This window comes from Hipposideros armiger, unplaced genomic scaffold, assembly GCF_001890085.2.
Source record: "Hipposideros armiger isolate ML-2016 unplaced genomic scaffold, ASM189008v1 scaffold_62, whole genome shotgun sequence".
NCBI lineage: Eukaryota > Metazoa > Chordata > Mammalia > Chiroptera > Hipposideridae > Hipposideros > Hipposideros armiger.
Genome location: NW_017731412.1, coordinates 280263 through 304208, shown reverse-complemented (window position 1 = coordinate 304208; position 23946 = coordinate 280263). Strand labels below are relative to the sequence as shown.

The 23946-nt window shown below is 50.3% G+C and overlaps 1 protein-coding gene across 1 annotated transcript in view; it reads right to left on the bottom strand.

Moving 5' to 3' along the window:
* CUX2 (cut like homeobox 2) overlaps positions 1 to 23946 on the bottom strand; it is a 214355-nt gene that overhangs the window by 30597 nt on the left and 159812 nt on the right. Inside the window, exons 7-11 of the mRNA XM_019641567.1 lie at positions 9234 to 9368; positions 5820 to 5943; positions 3607 to 3683; positions 2485 to 2551; positions 1166 to 1214 (exon numbers count right to left, since the gene is read on the bottom strand). Coding sequence (XP_019497112.1) covers positions 1166 to 1214; positions 2485 to 2551; positions 3607 to 3683; positions 5820 to 5943; positions 9234 to 9368 — 452 coding nt within the window. The remainder of the gene's footprint in view (positions 1 to 1165; positions 1215 to 2484; positions 2552 to 3606; positions 3684 to 5819; positions 5944 to 9233; positions 9369 to 23946) is intronic.

The following is a 23946-nucleotide window of genomic DNA, read 5'->3' as shown; positions in this document are numbered from 1 at the left end:
GGGAGACGGCGTTTCCCTGGGATGCCTGTATATACTTTTTGAGTTTTGAACTATGTAATTGTATTACATATTCAAAATTTAACCTAAAAATGTTATTCTCTTCCAAGTTCCCTCTGCAGGAGGGACACCCTGTCCTTATGCCTGCACAGCCACGCCTCTAGGCCTCTGCCTCTGCTGTGCCTTCTGCCGGGAATGCCTTCCTGAGAACAGCGCCTGGGCCTCCTCCAGGACGCCCTGCCCCAACTCCTCCCAGGGAAATGACTACCTGCTCTGTCACATGCTGGCCCCTCCTGGCCTTGTCCCCGGCTGCTGGTACTGCAGTGGGTCGGGACAGAGATGTCGTGGGCCCACGGGATTCCTTGCTGGACCTGCATGACCATTCCTTACTGCCTTTCCAAAGTCCTGCCCAGCTCTGCCCACCAGATGGCAACACATGTGAAGTCAGGGGAAGGCAGGATAAAGGACCTCATTTATAAATGTGAAAACCCGAGACTCAGAATGGCTAAAGGGCTTGCAAGGACCCGGGCTGGGACTAGAAGATGGGGGCCCCATGGAAGGTTGGTCCACTCAGTGCTTGGCTGGTATGGCTGGGATCAAATGAGGAGGCTAGAGAGGGCCCCAGGTGGGGCAAGAAGGGAGGGAAACAGCCCCGGGCTGTCCCTCATCACCACCTGTCTCCTCACTCAGTCTGGGTGGGAGAGACCAATGTCCCAGCTTAGCCTGGGGACGGGCACTTCAGGGCTGGGATCACTGGCCACTGCTCTGCCTCCCTCCTCCACCCAGAGGGGCCTCCTGCCTGCTGTGCAGACTGCCTCGTGGCCTGGAATGCCATCCCTACAGTCTTGATTTACCTGTCAGGTCTCAGCTCCACAACCCTTCCTTCGGGATGTCTTCCCTGACCCCTAAATGTGGGTCAGGTGTCCCTTCCCTGACCACTGCTGCTTGAGTTGTGCTATTTCTGAGTGCTCTGTCTATACCCTCCTTCCCCCACCACCCCCACTCCACCCCTCGGGAGCTCAAGGACCGGGTCTCAGATATCTCCTGGTCCCAGCACTCTGCATGGCATGTGGTTCAATACATACCAATTGAGGTTAGCCCGGTCTTCCTGACCCAGCCCGAGACTCCCAACCCAGACAGAAGGAGTCCCCAGCACACGTCTCCTCACCTGATTAGCTTTCTCCAGGTTGGTCATGATCAGGCCGACTTCATCTGCCCTGAGACAGAAAGATGAGGCCCTGAGGAAGGGCTTTAGCCATCGCCAGGGCCCCTGCCTGTCCTGATGCCCCAGCCCCTGCCTGAACCCACGGGTCTCCCCATGGAGGGCTGAGGAGGCTGCCTTTCACCCTTCCTACTAGAGAGAAACCAGGCTGGGGTGAAAAGAACGCAGGCTGTGAGGAAATGGGAATGGAGCCTGAGCACTGCAGCCTGACCTCTCACCTTCCCCCCCCCCCCCCAGGGGTCTGCCCTCTGAAGCTGCCCGCAGAGGCAGAGACAAACATCCCAGGCTTTGTCCCTGCTGTGCCTCTGCCTGGAATGCCTTCCTCAAGAGAACAGGTTCCAGAGCTTGAAAACCCGGCTCCGAAGTGTCCTGCTAGGAGGCCTCTCACAGCTACCCCCATGGTATTCATTCATTTATGTTGCTGCCCGCTCCCTCCAGCACCTAGGGGGTCAGGACAGGCCTCCTCCAGCTTGGTTGCCTCCTGCCTGGGTGGGGTGGGGGCCACAGGAGGCCTGCGACGAGCATTTTGTGACTAAAAGCCACACATATGTTTCAAGCATGTTCTGGGCACCAGCTCCTCCAGCTTCCCAGAGCACCTTCACGTGGCCATCTCCTTCTCATATTTTAGGTGTCATCCTGAAGGTCATCTCCTCAGGGAACTCCTCCCTGACTACCCTGGATAACAGGCCCAGCCCCTCCCTGTTATTCTCTCTTGCTGCTCCCTGTTCTTCTCTTCAGAACATTTACCATGTGCCCCGAACAGTCCTGGGCATACAGTCCTGGGCTCAACAGTGTCTGTGAATGAATGAATTTATCACTGTACAGCGCCAGTATCTGTCAGGGCCATGTTCTAACATTTCCTCCAGGGACCCAGCACAGCACTGGGTAAAACAGTAGGTGCCAAATAAGTGTTTGTGGCGTGCCGTCTTACATCTTGAGGAAACACTGAGCCAGGTAATTTAAGTGAATGACACTTGTCTCCAAGGGCTGGATGGAGCTGGGGAGTAGGGACAGCCCTAGAAGGCTGGGGTGAGGCAGAGGCTCCTGCCCAGTAGACCCCGCGCAGCCTGCAACCGAGAATGTCATTTATAGTCTATGGCACATGAATGGCACAGCAAATGACCAGTGAACAGCCGTGTGCCGGTGGGGGTGGTGAGCAGAGGGTGCTTAATAAAATGGGTGCCTCAGGCAGAGGGGTCGGAAAGAGGAGGCATGTCTGTGCAGGTCAGAGGGAGGAGGCACACCTCAGCAGGGCGTTCACTTACTTGGATGCCGCCTCCTGATCGTATTTCCGACGCAGCTCCAGCAGTTCTGTCTGTGTGGCCTTTAACGCTGGGAAAAAGTAAAGAGCCAGGGTGAGGTCCCCCAACCCCATGGGGGTAGAACCCACTCCTGCAGGGTCCGGGATGCAGAATGAAGCCTAGGGTAGTGAGAGAAGAACTTTCTCTAGGTTAGAACTGGGAACAGGTAGTGAGTTTCTTGCCTCTAGAGCAGCGGTTCTCAACCTGTGGGTCGCGACTCCTTTGGGGGTCGAACGACCCTTTCACAGGGGTCGCTTAAGACCATCAGAAAACAAAAAGATATTTACATTACGATTCATAACAGTAGCAAAATGACAGTTATAGAGTAGCAACGAAAATAATTTTATGGTTGGGGGTCACCACAACATGAGGAACTGTATTAAGAGGTCGGCATTAGGAATGTTGAGAACCGCTGCTCTAGAGGGCTTCAAGCTGGTGGGAGGCATGTAGAGTGGCGGGGGTGGGGAGGGCAGATGAGAAGACCCTCTATGAGTTTGAATCTCAGGGGACGCAGGCAAATGTGGGGGCCTGTCTGTCCCATGACCTGGGGTGTGAGGCTCCCAACATCCTTAGGTCACTCCAGGACCCGGGTGGGGCCATCCTTCCATGCGCTCACCCACCCTGAGGTCTGGACCTAACCATGTCAACAGATACATGCATATTATAACAAATGAAAGATTTCTCATAGAATTCCAGATTTCTGATTTCTCTAGGAAAATGGAAGGGATTGGCCATACTGGGCTGTGCCTGGCTGGAGCTGAGTAGCGGCTGCCTATTTAGACAAGGCCTGGGTTCTCCAGTTTGCCCCAGACCCCGCCCCTCCCTACTGCCTTCCCTAACCTGACCGGCTTGGTTTTGTGCCAGGCCGCAGAAGGCCCTGCATTTGCCCCTCCCCCAACCCCCATTTAATTCTGTCTCAGACCCTCTCTCCACAGTAGTATGGCCTCCAGGGACCAGGGCTCAGACCACCCCTGGGTAATATGGGTCTTTCCTCCCCCTTCTCGCTTCCCTGATTCTACAATGCCTGAGCCTGTGTTCATAGTGTCACTGAACAGAGTGGCCTTGGGCCACGTGCCACATACATACCTGAATGGAGGACCTTGATCTTCTCCTCTGCCTCCCCCAGTCTGGCTGCCAACGTGATCTGTACTTCTTGAAGGCCCCTGAGGAGAGACGCGCCTGCTCACGCCAGCTCTGCTCATGTCTGTGTGGACGGGTCTTACCTGGGACCCTCCTGGTCTCCTATCCCCTTGCCCACTCCTTCTGATCTGCACCTCTGTCTTAACCACAACACACGTCCTTGAACATGACATTCAGGCATTTGGCTGCCCTGCTGTTTTGCTGACGTGTGGTCCCCATTATGACGGGCCCAGTTAAGTTTCTGGCCGCGACCTTGCGTCTCTGGGCCTCAGCTTCCTCATCTGTAAAACGGGGCTTCTGCCTCAGTGGGTGTTGCGAAGCATGCCCAGTGTGTTACACAGCACCCAGCGTCCCCTCAGTATTGTTAGTTACTATCACTGTCCCCAGGAGGCATTTTTTTCCCCTCCCTGGGGGAAGAGTTTGGGGTGCCCAGCCAGCCCACTGGGGCCTAGGTCAGGTGTGAAGCAAGCATCTCAGCAGAGAAAAAGGGGCCCTAGCTGGACTGGGGGAGGGTTTAAGCAAAGCCTGGGCTGCACATTGTCTGGCTCAGAGACTCTAGAAAAGGAGCCCCACTGTATCTCTGAACTCACATCCTGCCCCCCCCCCCCACTCACTCCACTCTAGCCACACTCGTCTTCTTGCTGTTCCAGTACACCTGGCATGGTCCTGCCTCAGGGCCTTTGCACTAGCCGTTCCCTCTGCCTATAACACTTCCCCTATATACCTGCAAAGCTCACTCCCTCATCTCCTTAGGGCTTTGCTCCCCTTCTCAGTGAGGCCTCCTGCAACGTTCTATTTAAAACTTCAGCCCTCCATCTCATTCTGCCCTCCCCTGCTATATTTATCCTTGCAACCCTTATCTTCATCTAACATGCTATCTATATGGTTTGTCTCATTTATTTGTGTCTTCCTTACTAGAGAGTAAACGCTAGGAGGGCAGAGATTTTGTCCATTTGATTATCACACTGCTGTGTTCCTAGAACAGTGCCTGGCAGGCATAGCAGGTGGCTCCATAAATACGTGGAATGAATGAGTGAATAAATAATAAATGAATAAATGAAAGGACAAATCTAATGACCACCATAAAACTGTCTTAGAAATGCCCCAAGGATCCAGATATTATTACCACTGCACTAACTATAAGGGTGACCCTCTGACCCACACTGCTCCGTGTGAGTGCTGAGCTAAGCATGTATAGGCGCCATCTCATTTCATTCTTATGGAAGAGTAGGAGTTCACACCACCTGTGATGCTCAGTGTTATGGGTCTACTTGGATAGGCTGTAGTACCCAGTTATCCAAGAACACATTAATTTAGGTGTTGCTGTGAAGTATTGTATAGATGTGGCTAAAACCTGCAATCAACTCATGTTAAGTAAAGGAGAGGATATTCTCAATCATGTGGGTGGGCCTCATCCAATCAGTCGAAGGTCTTAAGAACAAAACTGAGGAAGAAGAAAGTCTGCCTCAAGATTGCAGCATTGACTGCCCCTGACAGCTTCCAGCTTGCTGGCTGGATCTACCAATTCAGACTTGCAAGCCCCAATCATGTAATTTAAGTCCTTGAAATATGTCTCTTAATTTTTATTTTTATTTTTTTGTAGTAGCTGAGCTACCTATTGGCAGCTCAGCGGCAGCTTAGCTCGGGCCGGGAATCAAATTGCTGCTGCTCAGAGCTTGAACTCTTGAGTGAGTTCTTAACCAACTGAGCCTCTCATCTGGCCCTCTTAATTAATTTAAAAAATTCCTACTGGGGCCGGCCGAGTGGCTTAGTTGGTTAGGAGCTCGCTCAAGAGTGAGCTCTGAGCAACAGCGGTTCGATGCCTGGCTCGAGCTGAGTTGCCACTGAGCTGCCAAAAAGTGGCAGGATGGCTCAGCTAAAAAAAAAAAAAAAATTCCTACTGGTTCAGTTTCTCTAGAGAAAGCTAACTAATAAACCGCATTAGCCCCATTTTCCAGATGGGGAAACAAGCCCGAGAGGTGATATGACCTTCCCAGGGCTGGCCACTGAGCTGCTGAGGTGGGGCTTGAACCTAGGCTTATGTCTCTATCTCCAACATGCATCCAGATTCCCCAGTTGTCCAAGGCAGAGGTGACTTTCCTGGTTTCACCTCCCAGCCAGGTGGGGCAGCAAAAGTCCCCTATCCATTCCCCACTCACTTCTGTTTCTCTGCTTCATTTCTCTGCAGCAAAGTTTCTGTCAGGAGGGCTTTGCTGGGGATGCCCGGGAGGCGGCTCCCCTCGGTCAGCGTGGGCCCTGCTGGAGACGTCCCTTCTCTCTGCTCTGGAGGAAGAAAAAGAGGGAAAAATACCCATTGCTGAGAGTAGTGTGACAGCCAGAGCTGCTTTCTGCAACCCAGATTGATCGAAAGTGCTGTGAGAAGAATCAATGGCCCAAACTCAGTGCTGGAGAAAGCACAGCTGTCAGGACCTGCTGTCGCCGAGGTCAGCTGGGTTGCAGCCATGGCTAAGTCAAGTTCCCATCATGCCAGCCTCACACAGTGCACCCACAGGCTTCCTCTGCCCTCTCAGACCTGTTCCTGCCTCCTCGGCCTTCTTTTTTAAAAGTTGTGGCAAATTATACATAACATAAAATTCACCATTTTAACCATTTTAAGGGATTTTATTTTATTATTTTTTTATTTTTTAGCTGAGCCATCCTGCCACCTGTTGGCAGCTCAGTGGCAGCTCAGCTCGGGCTGGGAATCGAAACGGCAACCACGTTGCTCAGAGCTCACACTCTTTAGTGAGCTTTTAACCAACTGAGCCACTCGGCCGGCCCTTAACCATTTTAAAGTATACAATTCAGTGACATTTATGAGTAGTATATTCACAGTATTGTTTACCCATTATCAATAATTCCAGAACACTGTCACCACCCCAACAGGAAACCTTAAGCCTGTCCTCATTAAGCCGTCACTCCCATTCTCCCCTCCCCACTCCCAGCCCCTGGCAACCACCAGTCTGCATCCTGTCTCTGTGGATTAGAGTATTCTGGACATTTCATGTAAATGGAATCACAATACATGTCCTCTTGTGACTGGCTTCTTTCACTTAGCATAATGTTTTCAAGGTCCATCCGGGTTGCAGCAGGTACCAGATGTTTATTCTTTTTTATGGCTGAGTAATATTCCATTTTATGGATAGGCCACATTTTGCTTTTCCATTCCTCTGTTGATGGACATTTGGATTGTGCCCACCAGTTGGCCACTGTGATTAGTGCTAATAAACCCTGGTGCGCACGTTTTTGTCTGAGCACGTTTTCAGTTCTTTGGGGTGTATACATCGGGGTGGAATTGCTGGGTCACTGAACTTACTGAGGAGCCACTGCACTCTTCTCCCCTCCCACAGTGACGGCACACACTCAGAGGCTCAGTCGTCGCCCGCCTCACTGTAGGTGCCGGCGGCAGGGCCCACGTCAGGTCCACCGTTGCAGGCCTCATGGTAGCTCACCCCTAGGGATCAGTGTGTACCTTTGGCACTAAATTCATTATGGGGGGAGAGGGTGATCAGGGGCCAGACGTCAAGGATGGGCGGCTCTGGAATTCCAAAGTCCGGGCTCCTGACCTGAGGCCCCAGTGACTCAGTTTAGTTTTGTACTGGTTATTAAGCTCCTACTGTGAGCCTGGCTCAGGAGGGTGAGTGCAAAGCTGGGCGGTTTGCAGACTGAGCCCCTCGAGGGGCTGACAGAGTAGTCAGGGCCTGGCTCATTCACACACACACACACACAGAATTTTCTAGGTGCTGAGGCCATGGCAGGGAACAAAAAGACAAGGTTTGACCATCATGATGTACAGTGACAAGTAACTTCAAGGAGACATGCAGCCCAGGGCTGAGGTCAAGAGCCCATGGTCTGAATCTCCACTTGGCCACCTGCTGCCTCTGAGACTCAGTTTCCCTATCTGTAAAATGGGGTCAATGACACCTCAGAAGGTTGATCCAGGAGACAGTGGGATGCTGTGTGAAAGGCACGTGACACAGAGCAAATGCTCTCAGGAGGGGCAGTTTCCACAACTACTATTATTCTTACACAGGAAAGTTCAAATTCCAGAGGAACCTCAAAGGAAGGAGTGACAGCTTTGCTGAAAACCTCAGGAGGTGCCAAACATGAGCTAGGGCTGAAGGACTGCCAAGTGCGGGCTTGTCAGGAAGGATGGCTGGAAGGGTGTTCTGGGAACAGGAACAGAGTTAGCAAAATATTTTAATCACCATATTTTAATCACCATAAGTCTTCCCCAGAAGACCTTGCAGGGTCAGGGCCAGAACAGGTGTTCACTAGGAAAATGGAGGGAAGGGAGGGAGCTGTGAAATGGGGATGGTGTGAGGGTGGACATTTCCTGAGAAGCAACTCTGTGTCAAGCTTTCATTGGACAGGCCTCAGCCCATTTTATCTTCCTGACAGGCCCAATCTGGCCCACCACCCGTTTTGTAAATAAAGTTTTATTGGAATACCACCATGCCCACTCATATACATATTTTCTATGGCTGCTTTCACAGAGTTGAGTAGTTGCGACAGAAATTGGGTGGCCTGCAAATCCTGAAACATTTATTCTCTGGCCCTTTATAGGAAAAAGGTATTCATGCAGATCTCTGAGGTAAACCCCACTCATTCACTCCTTAGACAAGTATCCCTATACCTGACTCTTCCCTTCTTCACTGCTTAATTGCTTGCCAAAGCCTTTCTCATCACCTGAAATCCTATATATTTTACTAATTTATTGGTTGAAAACCAGCCTCTCGCTCTAGAAGGTCAATGCCACGAGGGCAGAGATGTTTGTCAGTTTTGTTCCTGACTGGGTCCCCAGTGCTTATGACAGCGCCTGGGTCACAGCTCAATGAATACAGAAGAGTTAGGTGGTCACCAATGGCTTTCCCGTGTGTATTTTCTCCCCTGCCATGGCAATCTCCAACTTCACCTACCAGAGGAAACCACCATGCTGAATTTTGTTCATCATTCTCTTGCTTTTAAGCATTTTTAATCACAATGTATGTATACGTAAACATTTTTAGCTCTGCTCGGTTCTAGACTTGTCTTACCTGGGGCTGAGACAGTACTGTGTTCTCCATATCCTGTTTCCCCCTTCTCCTGGGCACACAACCAGGCTACATTTCCCAACTTCCTCCGCAGCAGGGTGTGGCCACATGACTGAGTTTTGGACACTGGGATGAGGCTGGAAGTGATGTGTGCCACTTCCAGGCCTGGACCGCATAAACCATGGTGTGACCCACCACATACTAGTACTTTCTCTGCCTATTGGCCAGTTGTCAACATTCACTCTGACTCTGGATGTCATGTGTTGAAAATGGCAGGACCACCACAGCCTGGGTCCCTGAGTGGCTGTGTGGCGCTTCCCCTGCAATTCTCCACCCTTCAGATATATTAAGCCTCTGGGATTTGGGGTTGGTCTGGTTCAGCAGAAGTGCACCTTAACTCATTCATCTAAAATGATAAAGTCAAGTTCCCCGTGTCCCAGCCCCCCCACCCACATCACCGCCCAGGGTGGCTGAGTTTGACTGCCAAAGATCCACAGGTCGTTGTGTATTATGTTCATCCCATGAAGGCCTTCTTAGTACCTTTGGGACCGAGGAGCTCGGGGTGCCTCTTCCACGAAGTGTGGAGGTCTCGCCGTGGCTGCCCACTGGGGTCGAAGCTGGAGGGCTGCAGTCTGTCGTCTAGGCTACGCGTCGCCTCAAACACAGGCACAGGGTCTGTACAGGGAGGAGGAAAAAGATGGTGGGGGCTCTGGGGGGCACCCAGACTGAGGCAGTGGGGCATGCTGGGTCCCTCCACGGGGAGTGAGGGTGTGGGGACCATTCACAAGAGCCGCCTGGAGTTGCTGTGATGGCTTAGGGGTGCAGCATGAGCTGCTTTATGAAGGACCAGCCTTCTGCAGGCACCTGCCCAGGGGAGCGTGTGCCATTTTTATGGGTGTGGGTGCCTTGCCCAGCTGGGAATAGTAATAACAATAACTGTCACATAAATTGCATTTTCCAGATTCTATGATGCCATCTATGGTGGCCATGAGATTGTGTCTTGCATGCCTTCAACTACAGGGAATGTCCCCGAGCAAGGATCCTGCTCTGAAATCCATCAGTCTGAGGCCAGCGTTCCCACAGGCCTTTGCAGACAAGGCTTGCAGTCAGCAAAGATGGAGACAGACTTGCTCCTGGGGACACGGGACTGCTCTGCTCTGAGGGTGGAGGACTCCTCCACGGCCTTGCCCAGTGTTTCCTTAGGCTGTACGTAGTCTGGATGCTTTCACCCAGTCCACTGCCTCTCCCAGCCCAATCCCCGTTTTCCTTCACCTGCATTTCCCCGATAGCATCCTTGCACATATAATCCTTGGGGTGTTTCTTGGTAGACCTGGGCCAACATACTATTATTTGTGACACGTGGGCTAAGTAATGGCTTTTTTGGACATGCTCACCTGGATGTTAGATGCCTCCCCATTTCCCAACAGCTAAAAAGTGAGGAATGTGCAGGCCATTTTGCCTGGAATTCTGTTCCATCTTCACCTAGTGAGTACTTCTTTCTTTAGCTCTAGAATCCAGCATCTCTTCTTCTTCTTCTTCTTCTTCTTTTTTTTAACTTTATTGGGGAACAGTGTGTTTTCCCAGGACCCATCAGCTCCAAGTCAAGCCGTTGTTTTCAATCTAGTTGTGGAGGGCGCAGCTCACTGGCCCACGTGGGAATCGAACGGGCAACCTTGGTGTCATGAGCCTGCGCTCTAATCACCTGCGCCAACCCAACCGGCCGCCCCCGCAGCGTCTCTTCTTGTAGGTGGCTCTGCCCAACTCCCCACCCAGGGCAGGTGATAAGAACACCTGGATAATGCCAGAGGTTAGTGTGACATCTTTCAGGTTACAAAGCCCATTTTTGGGAAAGGGTTCCCAGGATGATCCCAGCATCCCATGGAGGCTGGCTTGGATCCAGCTCATTTCCACAGATGAGAAAACTGAGGCCCAGAGAAGCCAAGTGACCTGCTGAAGAGCAGAGGTGAGATTTGAGCCTGGTCTCTTTCTCTGATGCCACAAAGGCTTCCTGTCCCAGTGGTGTGGACATTTCAACCTCGGTGGCCACAGGCCAGTGTTCATGGGGGCCCAGAAAAGCTCGGGCCTCCTCACTCCAGACCAAGGGGCCTGCCTAGGTCTGGTCCACAGTCCTGTTAAATGCACCGGAGCCTTCCCTCTTCCTGGTTCCTCCACCAGGGTCTGCCAGCATCCGCTTGGCTACTGGGAGGCAGAAAGATTAAGGGCATGGACCTTGCAGTCCGATTCCTGGGTGCTGGCCTAATCTATACTTGCTTCTCGGGATTGCTGTGTGACCTTGGCAAAAGACTCTCTCTGTGCCTCATCACAGAAGTGCCGACCTCGTGGGGCTGTGATGAGGATCCAGGCAAAGTGCTCAACATGGTGCCCAGCACTTGGTCAGCTCAGGACCACTGGAAGCCCTTGCTATGCCTGCCTTTCTGAGCTCCAAGTCACACTGGCCTTCTCTCAGTCCCTCAAATGCACCTTCCTACCCCAGAGCCTTTTTACAGGCAGGGGGCTCTGCCAGGAACACCATGCCCTCCCCTTCCTCTTTTGGCTAGTTAATGTTTACTCGTCTTTCAACTCAATCGCCACTTCTTCCAGGAAGCCGTCCCTGACCAGTCGGTCCTCCGATAGGAGCTCTCCCAGCTGCCTGCACCAATCCTTCACAGCACTCACTGTATTTATAATTGTCACCGATTTGCAAGCCCACCTAATTAACACACACTGGACTGCAGCTCCACAACACGGGAGTGGGACTGCATGTTTTGACTCCCTCGCCGGACCCCTCGTGGATAAATGAAACCTGACACACTCCAACTCAATAAACATCTGCTGATGGTAGAAATGGGGTAGTGCCTGTACACGGCCTTCAGGTCTGGCTGGAACAAGGTTGCCTCTGCCTTTTCTCCCTTGCCTTCTGCCTGCTTGTTTAGGTGGCGGGAGGCTCGGACAATGGGCATTTGTGCTGAGGTAAGCAGGTGCGCGGGAAGGCCACCGTCTTTCCTCCGTCAGCACTCCCCCCACGCCCCGTCATTAGGCAGGGCCTGCTCAGCGGGCTATGCCATTATGTCTCCCCGGGCTGATGTAATTATACATTGACATAATTAACCCAGCAAGCGTATTAGGCAGGCCAGCTAAAAATTCATCTATAATTATTTGTTGTGTGCATGCTAATGAGTCCATCTGCACTGCCTTTGTACAACACGAACAAATTAATTTACAAGTCTGGATTTTTTAATAAGTTCAAGGAAACGCTTCCCATTGTGTCCTGGTTTTTGAAAAAGGGAGAAAGGGTGCCGAGTACTGGCTGGGGTCAGGGAAGTTAGATAAACACGGGGGTGGGGGAGTTGGGTGCAGCTCCGAGAGGGCCACGCAGGGCCACGCAGGGCCACGCAGGGCTTGCTCTGGTTCCAGGGAGGTGGAATAGATCCAGCTTGTGCCTCATGGGCTGGCTGGCCATCAGCATGTCCAAGCCAAAAGATTCCACTTGGGCGATAAAGGATGTCATTGACCCCATTCCCGGGCTCAAGGATTGGCGTTTTGTTCTGCTCCGAGGCCCTGCAGGTCACTCTGTGTTGCCTTCTGTGCTCTGTCCAGGGAAAGGTGACCTCAGGTGGCCCCTGGAGAGGCTAGAGGAGCGGAGCTGGGCAGGTACTCAATACAGGTTCAGCGGGTTCCAAAGCTCTGCCTTTTCACCTTCCCTTGCTGGTACAGGTAGAACACGGTGGTTAAGTTCACAGCATCTGAAGTCCAGCTCTGGACTTTGAATGAATACCTTGGGGCCTTGAGCCTCAGTTTCCCCACTTAAAATGAGAAAAATGTAACAGTTCCTACTTCCCAGAGACTACTATTGGAAGATTAAAAAAGGTACTGAGGGATTTAAGGGCCTTTGGACAGTTAATTAACCTCATGAAACCTCCATTTTCTCATCTGTAAAATGGGGCAACATGTGTAGAATGTGGTTGTGAGGGCTGGGTGAGAGAACGTGTTCAGAGATGTGCACAGTGCTAAGCACATAGCCGGGCTTGCTCAGTGCTGACTGGTGAGAGGAGGCAGCACTCCTGGTCTTGTAGCATTCTGGGTGCCGGCTGTCTGCATGGTGGCCTCCGTGGAGTCTTGGGACAGGTATGGCCTCATATGTACTCATCAGACCCCAGGAGATCCTGAATCTAATAATTCTGCTTTGAATGCCACTCTGGGACCCAGACTCCAGCTCAGATAGTCACACCGGGGAGGGTCCCATAAGGTTAATCTGTCCAACACTCCCACCCCAGAGCATAGATGGCTAAAAGTGGGGTCCGGTGACTTCCCTAAGGTCTGCCGGTGAGTTGGTGGCAGGCCTGAGGTGGCCCTTGGGCCTCTTCCTCCCACACTCTGCTGCCTCCTGGCTCTCCAGTTTGAGGGAGAAAGTGGAGGGGGGAATTCAGATGACGCAGCCAAAGCCGGGCTACGACGAATCCCAACCGTCAAAATAATTTACATGTTTTAGAATTCATTCAATCTTCACCGCAACGCTGGAAGGTAGTACTGTGGTGTCCCCAATTTAAAGATGGGGAAACTGAGTTGCTTCCCCAAGGTGAGGCCCTGTAAGGTAGATGCTGCCATCTCCGTTTTCAAGACAAGGAGATGAAGGCCCAGAGGACATGCCATGTGTCCAAGGTCACCTAGCTTAGAAGTGGCAGAGGTGGAAGTCGAACCCAGGGGGCTCTCTACTAAGGGCCACGCTGCCTTGAGGTAGGGCATAAGGGATTTCTTACTATTAGGCCAGGAGCATGAGACTGAGGGCTGTTCTTGGCCTTGCCACCTTGGACAAAGCACCAGACCTCTCTGGGTTCCCCGTTTAAATTCCTATAACAAGCATATCCCAGTCACACAATGAACATTGGATGTCATCAGATAAGGGTGGGTTCCTACTGAAGTGAGCGCTTTTGGCCCTGGGTCTATCCCTTAGAGCCAAGATGTCCAGGGAGGGTGATTATTAAACGCCTTCACTGCTGAACTTGACACAAGAGGTACAAACATTGTGAATCCTCCAAATTCCCAAAGCCACCCTCAGATAAAGGGGGTGGGGGCCTGGCTAGCACACTGTCAGGGAAAGTCGCTTAGGCTACCTGAGCCTCAGTTTCCTCATCAGTAAAATGGGCATAACAAGAGGACCTACTGCACACAGTAGTACAGGGGTTCCAGGAGCATGCTGGGTCCCCTGTTGTATGGACTGAACTGTATCCCTGCAAATTCATACGTTGAAGCCCTCACCCCTGATGTGACTGCATTTGGAGATGAAGCCCTTAAGGAGGTAATGAGAGTTAAACGAGGTCAGAAGGATGGGGTCCGAATCGGATAGGACGGGTGTCCTTATAAGAGGAAGAGACACCAGTGTTCACTCTCTCTCCTCGCACTGAGGAAAGGCTATGTGAGGACACGGCAAGAAGGCAGCCACCTGCAAGCCAGGAATAGAGCTCCCACCAGTAACCAACCCTGCTGATACCTTGATCTTGGACTTCCGGTTTCCGGAGCTGTGAGAAATATATTTCTGTTGTTTAAGCAGCCCCCTCCTCGGTCTGTAGCAGCCTGAGCAGACTACTACACCCTGCTTCGGGGCTCCCAGTCAGCCTGGCCAAGGTTTTCTCAGAGCTGCAATGCTGTCTGAGGCCCCTCCTACCAGCCCTCCCGCCTTCCCCGCTCCCTTCCCGAGTGTCAGACCAGCATCACCATCCGAAGGATCTCGCTGCCTACTCGTCTCCCTCTCCTGTATCTGCCACAGAAATCCCCCCAATGAATCTCTCGCACATCCATTGCTAGCTTGGCATCTATCTGCTGCCAGGGGACCCAAACCAACCTGTGCCTACTCTTTCACCTCTTGGAGCATCAGATTGGAACAGATTCTCCCTCAGTGCCTCCAACACCTTGAGATTTGGGGCTTCTGGCTTCCAGAACTGACAACATGCATTTCTGTTGTTTTAAACCACCCAGTGTGTGGTAATGTGGTATGGCAGCCCCAGAAAACGAACACACTCTGCTCTGGAAGCTAGATGTCCAAAGTCAAGGTGTTGGCAGAGCCATGCTCTCTCCATCTGCTCTGTGCCTCTCTCCCAGCTTCTGGGGTTGCTGGCACTCCATGGCTTGTAGCGGCAGCACCTCAATCAGCCTGTTGTCAAATAGCCTTCCCCTTTGTGTCTCTCTCTCCTCTTCTTCCAATGACACCAGTCATACTGGATTAGGGTCCACCCTAATGACCTCCTCTTACCTTGATGACATTTGCAAAGACCCTATTTCCAAATAAAGTCATATTCACAGGTACTGGGGCAGGGGGGACATAATTCAACCCATAACATGTGGTAGCTGACTGGGTACAAACTGTGAGAAAGGTAGGACTGAGGAGCTGCCAAGTCTTCTAAGTCTCACAGGAAGGAAGTCCTCACTCTAGTCTAGCCTCCTTCCCTCCTGCTGCACCCATTCCACCCCCTGTTGTCCAGGGAGACAAGCCCATTCCCTAAGATGAAGCAGCAGGTCCTGGGCTCTGACCCTCCTGCATTTTTAGCTTCTCCAGCTACTGAGGGATTAGGCTGTAGGTTGAGGAGGGTCCCTGCTCTGGAAAGTACGCAGCAACGATGACCACTTACTTCCCCAGGCATTTTCCACTCTTTATTTACTGCCCCTAGCACAGAATGTGGAATTCCTAGATTTTATGGGGTATGGGTAAACTCACTTCTTCTCACCTTCCCCATCTGAGTGAAATTCACGGAGCCCTGAGCTATACTGTTGGGGGTTGGGTCAGCGAGGAAAGAAATTACTAGGATGTGGAAGACTGGAAGATTCTGCCAAATTATACATAGATAAAATGCTTGGCTGTAGTGGTTGACAATTCAAGGGCTTCCCATTTACTTTGTCTAACGGTATTATTCAATGCATCAGCTAAATGTCACTGGCTGCTCTTACAAACACAAATTGAAGACAGAAAAATGACAAAAGCTCTTTAAAATTTGTGGAAGAGGTTTCTCAGAGGACCTGATTGATGATTAGAGGGGCTTCTTGCTGCCAGTCCTCAGACCTCCCTTGGGGTGTCTCTGTTGGGGACAGAACAATGCCCCACGGCAAAGATGTCTGCGCCCTAACTCTCAGAGTCTGTGAATATGTTACATGGAAGAGGGAATTAAGGTTGCAGATGGAAGGCAGTTAGAGTCAGAGAGAGACTGAAGATGCTATGCTGTTGGCTTCGAAGATGTAGGAAGGGGCCAGGAGTTAAGCAATGTGGGCAGCCTCTGGAAACTGGAAAAGGTAAGGAAATGGACTCTCCCCTGAGTGTCTAGAAGGAACACAGCCCTGCCGAAACCTTGATGATAGCCCAGCGAGATCTATTTTGGACTGCTGGCTTCCAGAACTGTAAGATAATAAATGTGTGTTGTTTTAACCTTCTAAGTTTGTGCTAATTTGTTACAGCAGCAATAGGAAACTAATACAGTCTCTAATGCAGCCATTTTTATTCATCAATACATTTTTATTGAACACCTACTATGTGTTGGACACCATTTCTTCAGTTGCCAAATGTTTTCTGAGCACCTGCTGTGTGTCAGGGAAGTTTCTGGGCCTTGGAGATACAGTGTGAATAGAGGAAATTCCTGCCTTCCTGGGGTTGACATTCTAAAGGGGAGAGATGGACAATGACAGTTAAGGGGGTTGAGAAGAAAAATAAAGCAGGGTTGGAGGAGATAGTGGCTGGAGGTGTGTGTGTGTGTGTGTGTGTGTGTGTGTGTGTGTGTTTTGGGGGGGCGATGGGGGGATGGTGTTAATTGAGGCAGCCTGGTCAGGGAAGGCCTTGTGAAGGAGGGGACATTTGAGCCAAGCGCTGAAGGAGACGAGGGAGCCAGCAAGGGAATGACAGAATAATCTAGACACAGGAAACACCAGGAGAAACAGCCCGTCAGACCAAGAAGGGTGACAGACCCTCCTGAATTACTGTCCCAGAAACACCTTAGCGCAATCTTCACGACAACTGACCCATTTTACAGATGAGGACCGGGTAACTTGTGGGGCAAGGTTCACCTCCCCTCCCTGGAGGCTGGTCTCGGTGCAGCCGCCAAAGGTGGTGGTTGGATTCAGAGCAGGCCCTGGTCCTCCAAACACTTTTCTGGCTTTCATCCCCCAAACTCCAGCACCCATCCATCCTGGAGCAAAGAGGGCTCCCACAACCCACAAGTCTGGGGGCATGGGGCAGATGAGACCTCCACCCCGTATCTTGAGCCAAAAGCTCCAGGGACCTGATATTTCTTTACCTCTCCCCCCACCCCCCATCACTTATGCCAGGTACTATGCACATATTTATATCTCATTTAATCATCAAAACAACCACATGAGAGAGGGCTACCATCCCCATTTTCCAGACGAGAAAACTGAGGCTTAACAAAGGGAAGTCACTTGATCCTGGTCACCAAGCTAGAAAAAGACAGAGCTGGATTTGAACCCAGTGTGGTCCAGATGCCAGACGCTGGTGTACTAGCATCACAACTTGTGCTGCATCTACCTGCTCCCCAAAGATCACCAACTTGACATTCATTGTTATGTGATGTCATGATTTTTAACTTAAATATATTTAAAGGAGTATTTTGTTTCACTATTGTAAATAGATAATTGGGATCCCATATCATAAATAGAAGGTGTTTTAACCATAAAAATAAACACAAAGAAAAATACAAACAAGAAAGCTGATGTTATTAAATTCTAGTTAGACCCCGCTGCCTGCCCAAGACTTTGAGCCTGAGACTGGCTCTCCCCTTGGTTGAAAGGGGAGATTCATAGGTATTTACAACGCTCTGCCACCTGACTGGGACATCATCTAGAAGGAAGCAGAAAGGTGACACCTGGCACACAACGTGTTCAAAGTTTCAGTGTTGTGCCAGGTACACTGAGGCTGCTCCCTATGTCAGGTGACCCCACTTGGGCAAGTGCTGGGTCCCCCTGAGTCCCCAATCTCCAAAGCGACTCGTGTGCCCCTCTGGTGCCTGGGAAGCTTCATATCCCGGTGTCAGGACAATTGATAGAACATCCCTGCAACTCTGCGCCTGGAGCCAGGGAGCCTAGGTTTCTGCCGGGCTCAGCACTTCCACCGGAAAAACCTTTCAGCTGAGACCCCCCCACTTCACTCCTGCAAAACAGATTGATACACAGGCAAGGGCAGTGGCAGCGGGAAGCAAACGGCCAGAGATCCAGCCTAAATAAAAGCGTCACAAACAGGGTACCCCAAATCAGAAGTGTTTTGACTACAACACATCCCTTGGAATAACTGAGCACGTTGGCAGACATGGAAGACCAAATATGAACCCTCCGAGGTGGCAGGTCCCAAAAGGCGTGCAGGGAGGGCGGACGTCATCAGGAAGCCGAGCGCCTTTGCCTTACAGCCATCAACCGGCTCTTTATGCACAAACTGCTTAATAAAATGACTAATTCACTTTGGTTCCATTGGATCTAACCCCCTGGAGAATACTGCCAACGGGTTTATAACATTTTAATACCACCCCAGGCTTTCCAAAGGCGCTGCCGGATGAGATAGTTGGTAAAACATCATCTATTCCATCTCCCACCACTAGCTGATGCTGTTGGTGTTTTTCAAAGTGTCTAAGGGGAGAGTCGAGAATCTAGGAGAAGCTGTCTCATTCCTCCCACTGTGTCCATCTGAAAGAAAGTGGCATTCAGAGCTTTTTTAGGAAAGCTGGAGCTGCAAAGGCTGTCCGAGAGGCTGCTTAGAAACACATATATGCAGAAGTATGCATGCGCCCCTCCAAAATACTTCGAGACAGAAGCCTTCTCCCATCTGGGCCCTGGCTCTGGGCGCCTGCGTGGGTGGGAGGCTCAGGCTATCGATGGCAGCAATGAGAATAACTTTGATCCTTAATCTTAATTTTTTGACAGCAGATGGGGTGCAGGGTCTTTATACACAGCTGTGATCTATAAGTCCATCCACTTTTACTTCCCTCCATTGCCAGGGCGCTGCTTTGTGGGCGGGGAGCTTCCTGGCTTAAGCATGGACAGACGGGCTGGAGAGGGTCCTTCCTTCTTGGCACTGGGTGGTGATGGGAATAATAACACCAACAATAACAATGGCAGCCACTGTTTACTGAGCATTTACTATGTGCCAGACACTCAGCTAAGGACTTTACACTCTTCACTTCGTTTTATCCTCCCAGAGGTACCAGGAGGTAAGTGTGCTTTTCCAGAAGAGGAAGCAGAGGCTCAGAGAGGTAGAGACAGTTACTCGAGGTCACTCAGCCACAGAGAAGCAGAGCTAGGACTTGAACCCATGTCCACTTTAACAAAAATAAAGTTCCCATATGCTGAGCTGCACAGAAAGTTCCAGGTGGGCAGGAACAGCATCTGTTTTGCTCAGTATGGTGCCACTGGCATTGAGTAGAGTGCCTGGCAAACAGTAGGTACCCCGTATCTGTTGAATGAATTGCATGGGGCTACTACCCTGTGCCAGGCACCATGCTAAGCATTCTACATTGTCACTGAACCCAGCCAATAGACCTATAATCAGGTGAAACCATTATCCATGTTTTATATGTGGGGAAATTGAGGCTCAGAGAAGTCAAATGTGTTATAGGAAGCAAAATGGCAAAGCGGGGAATGGCCCCACTCTACAGGGCAGGGCCCTACAGCCTGAAGTCCTGCTTCTGCCCCTGCTGGCATCACTCTGCCCCCTGAATGTGGGGCTCTGTGACTCTGTTTCCCCTCAACAAAATCACCCACTCTGAAGTCCACGCTTGGAGCCCTGGGCCAGGAGGACCAGTAGTCCCTGGCTAGTGAGGGCTAACTGGTTCCTCCTCTGGGTAACACATGTGCATTTCAGCAAAGGGCTCATCCTCAGCCCAGAGCCTCTCAACCTACTGGCAGTGAAGACCCTTGGCTGTTTTTCACTCTTTAGAGCTCAATTCTCTAATGGTTTTGTCCAAACCCTTTTGATTTTTAGATTATTCCAGCATGTGGGGTAGGAGCCAGGGGTCTAGATTCAGGCTTCACTACCCCTCTGCTGTGTGACCTTGGACAAGTGTCTTGACCTCTCTGAGCCTGCATTTCCTTAGCTGTACTGTGGGGCAGAATGGCAGCACCTATCTCCTAGGGGGCTGTGCGTATCAGTGAACTTGTTTCTGGAAGGGACTGAGCATGCTGCCCAATATAAAGGAAACACCCCGGAAATAGTCCCACAAGGATGGCAGCTCATGCTTTAAAATCCAGTTCCAAGGCTGCCCTTTCTGAGACTCCTCCTCCAGCCATCCCTCCATGGAGCCTTTTCTGCTGTGTGTTCTGGTTGTCCACAGGGCTCACAGCACATAGTAGGTGCTCAGAGATTGAGCTGACAAAAAGCCATAGCTGAAATGCCTGTCCTCCTTTCAGAAAGGGAATGGCTGTTTATTGAGCACCTACTGGGTACCAGCATGCCGGATGCCTTGATTTAATCATCTTCCAACTCTTATCTACCAGGAGTAGTAAAATTTAGGCAGGTAGCCATGGGGAAAGGGCATTCCTAGCGGAGGAAATAGCATGGGAAAAGGTGTGGAAATGGGGGGGGGCAATGCCCCCCAAAGTTATCTACCATCTTTGGGAAAATCTGCCATCACTAAGTTTTTTCTTTTTTATGAGTTAAATACCCTTATATGTTACCCTTTGGTGTTCCCCTGACCCCTATAGGACCAACTGAGCAGAGGCAGTATGCGGGGAGAAAGGAAAGGAGGTGAGGACAGGCAAAGAGACAACAATTTCTCATTACACTAAAATCCACATTTCCTGTATCTGTGAAGGTCGCTTATCCACTAGATGGCAGTAGAACGAGTCATTTGGGACAAACAAAGCTAAATTCTTAACCTCCCCTCACTACTTCCACTAACATGTATTTCAGAGGGGTCACAGATTCAAATTTTTAAAAATTAAGATCACAAAAGTACTAAAAACACTGTAACCTTGAGGTGAGAAGGGGCTTTTAAAATATGACATGAGGGGCCGGCCGAGTGGCTCAGTTGGTTAAGAGCGCAAGCTCTGAGAAGGGTTGCTGGTTCAATTCCCATATGGGCCAGTGAGCTGTACCCGAGCTGAGAGCTGCCTCTGAGCTGCCAACAGGTGGCAGGATGGCTTAGCTGGTGAGAGCTTGTGCTCCTAACAACAAGGTTGGCGGTTTGACTCCTGCATGGGATGGTGGCTACGCCCATCTGCAACTAAGATTGAACACGGCACCTTGAGCTGAGTGGCTGAGAGCTGTCGACCGGTGGCCGGATGGTGACTGGACTTGGAGCTGAGCTAGCTGTGCCCTCCACAACTAAGATTGAAGGACAACAATCTTGTTGTTCCCCTTCCCCAACTCCCCAACACTGTTCCCTTACCCCAATTCCCCAATAAAAATCTAAAAACAAACAAAAAAAATGACATGAAATCCAGAAGCCATAAAGCAGATTTACTAAAATTCCCTACTTCCCGAAAACATTTTTTGAATGTCTATGTACCATATACAAGAGACACTGTGAACAAAGTTAAGAAATAAAAGGTGAACCAGAGGGAAACGTATGAAACAATTTACCAGGACAAAAGTTAATCTCCCTCGTATACAAAGAGCATCTACAAATCACTAAGACAGAGATCTCTCTGGTAGAAAAACAGGCTAAGAGTACACGGACTGGTGATTCACAAAAGAATAAATATGATGGGCCGGCCGAGTGGCGCGATGGTTAAGAACTGGCTTGGGACGCCTGAGGGCCCCGGTTCGGATCCCACATATGAGGGCCAGTGACACTGCCCTCCCCAGCTAAGATGGTGAACAACAGCTCAACCTGGAGCTGGGCTGCCGTGAGTCGCAGGCGACGGCGTAGGCTGCAACCCCTGTGGCATTGGTTGCCATGGGCTACCGTGTGTAGCCAGCAGCCAGCATGAGCGGCCAGCAGCCGCAGCGAGTGGCCATCCAGAAGCCAGCAACTGATCTGTCTCGCCCGGGAAGAGAGCAATGATGGTGCCAACTTGGGCCAGTGAAGCAACGCCCTCCACAACTAGACCGAAGAACAAAACGACAGCAACTTGTCTGTTCCCCTTCCCCCAATTCCCCACCGCTGTTCCCATCCCCCCAATTCCCCAATAAAAATCTTAAAAAAAAATATGAGTGGCTCATAACATACATAAAGACACTCGTTGTAACTAACAAATGAAGGAGTGCAAAATAAATCAAAGAGAAAAAAAATTCGTATTCTTCTGACCACTGATCCTGAGTTTGTGGTTGATACATGGTCACAACATGTTTTTCGTCCCACTTTTCTTCCTCGTCCTGAGAACTACAGCACAAGACCAATACATTGTAGGTAAATGCCCAGTGTTGAAGAGGGGGTTACAACACTGTCAATTACAACACAGCCCTGCGAGAGTGTGACACACAATGAGCCAAAGTTACTCAGGATTTTTAATCATACGGGGAATTACAAATGCTCGTGTTGGGGGAGAGGAGGCAGGATGCAAAATGGGACATGTAGAATAAACGACCGTTTTGAAAAAGGACGTGGAGGGCCGGCCGAGTGGCGCGATGGTTAAGAACTCGCTTGGGATGCCAGAGGACCCCACCAGAGGACCCCGGTTCGGATCCCACATATGAGGGCCAGTGACACTGCCCTCTACAGCTAAGATGCTGAACAACAGCTCAACCTGGAGCTGGGCTGCCATGAGTCGCCGGCAACGGCGTAGGCTGCAGCCCCTGTGGCAGTGGGTTGCCATGGGCTACCGTATGTAGCCAGCAGCCAGCGTGAGTGGCCAGCAGCCGCAGTGAGCGGCCGTCCAGAAGCCGGCGACTGATCTGCCTCGCCAGGGAAGAGCACAATGATGGTGCCAACTTGGGCCAGTGAAGCAACGTCCTCCACAACTAGATTGAAGAACAAAACGACAGCAACTTGTCTGTTCCCCTTCCCCCAATTCCCCAGCACTGTTCCCATCCCCCCAATTCCCCAATAAAAAAAATCTTTAAAAAAAAAAAAAAAAGGACGTGGAGAAAAGATCAGCAAGAAAATGACTCAAAATGTTCCCACTGCTTTTCTCGGTAGTTTTCCCTCGTTCTTTCTATTTTTCTGTATTTTCTGAATTTGAAAGTGTGCATATGCAACTTTTATAATTGGGGAGAAACATTTAAGAACCCTAAATATCATAAGGCCTTTTCCTATTTCACAGACGCAGTAACCCTGTTGAATAAACCGCTCCCCTCACATCCTTAACAATTGACAAAACCTTGTGAAATCAACAGCAAACGCAGGTGACTGTGTAACCTATACCCTGATGTCAGCTTTGCAGTGGGCTACTGATAATGAAACCCTCCACAGGCTTTCATGTGTAGTGTTTCGAATTCTCATGTCAACGTATGAGTGGGTTCTATTATTATCCCTCTGCTGAAGACATAGAAACCAGAGCTCAGAGAGGTTCAGGCCCCTGCCCAAGGTCACACAGCTCAAAAACACCATGCTGACAGATCCTCCAGCTGTGGTCTGACACTGTGGCTCAAGCACCTAAGCTGACTGGCCTTTTGCTTCCTGAAAGGAGCAAGGAGAGAAAGCCTATCAGGAATTGCCATTTCCTGCATCAGATGTTTAAAAACCAAAGTAAAGCAGAAAAAAACCCCCCAAAACCCCAAAACATTTTGGGGCATTCACCTCTCTCTTCTTGTCTTTTCAGCAATGTTTCTTGGCCTGCCTTCTTACTTGCTCTTTTCTCATTTTTATTTATTTATTTATTTATTTATTTATTTATTTATTTATTTATTTATTAACTAATGACTCAGTTAAGGAGTTAGCTTGGGTCGGTACCTAGTGACTCTATGAGTGTGATAAAGAAATCAGCCGCCACCGACACAGAAGTCAAAAAGGTTTAAATCAAATCATCCTCCACAACAATGACATTAATTATGCTTTTAACACGTTTTACTGCTTTTTTTTCTCACTTCACGCCACATCTGTGTGAACAATATCCAAAAGATTTACGGTTTTCTTCCGTAATTACAGACATACAGGCTGCACACTTATCAAAATACTTGCTGAGCAATCATGCTATACTGCATTCGCTGCCAAAGATTTGTGTTGGCAGCAGTCATTCAAAACAAAAATGTTGAATCAGGACTTGTGTGGCTTTGGGGAGGGGGGGGAGAAGTATTTCGACAAATAATTTGCCTGTCAAGAAATATAACAACAGGAGAGAGTGCATCCTGGCAAATTTTCCCGGAGTGTCATTTTTCTGGAGGGGGTTGGGG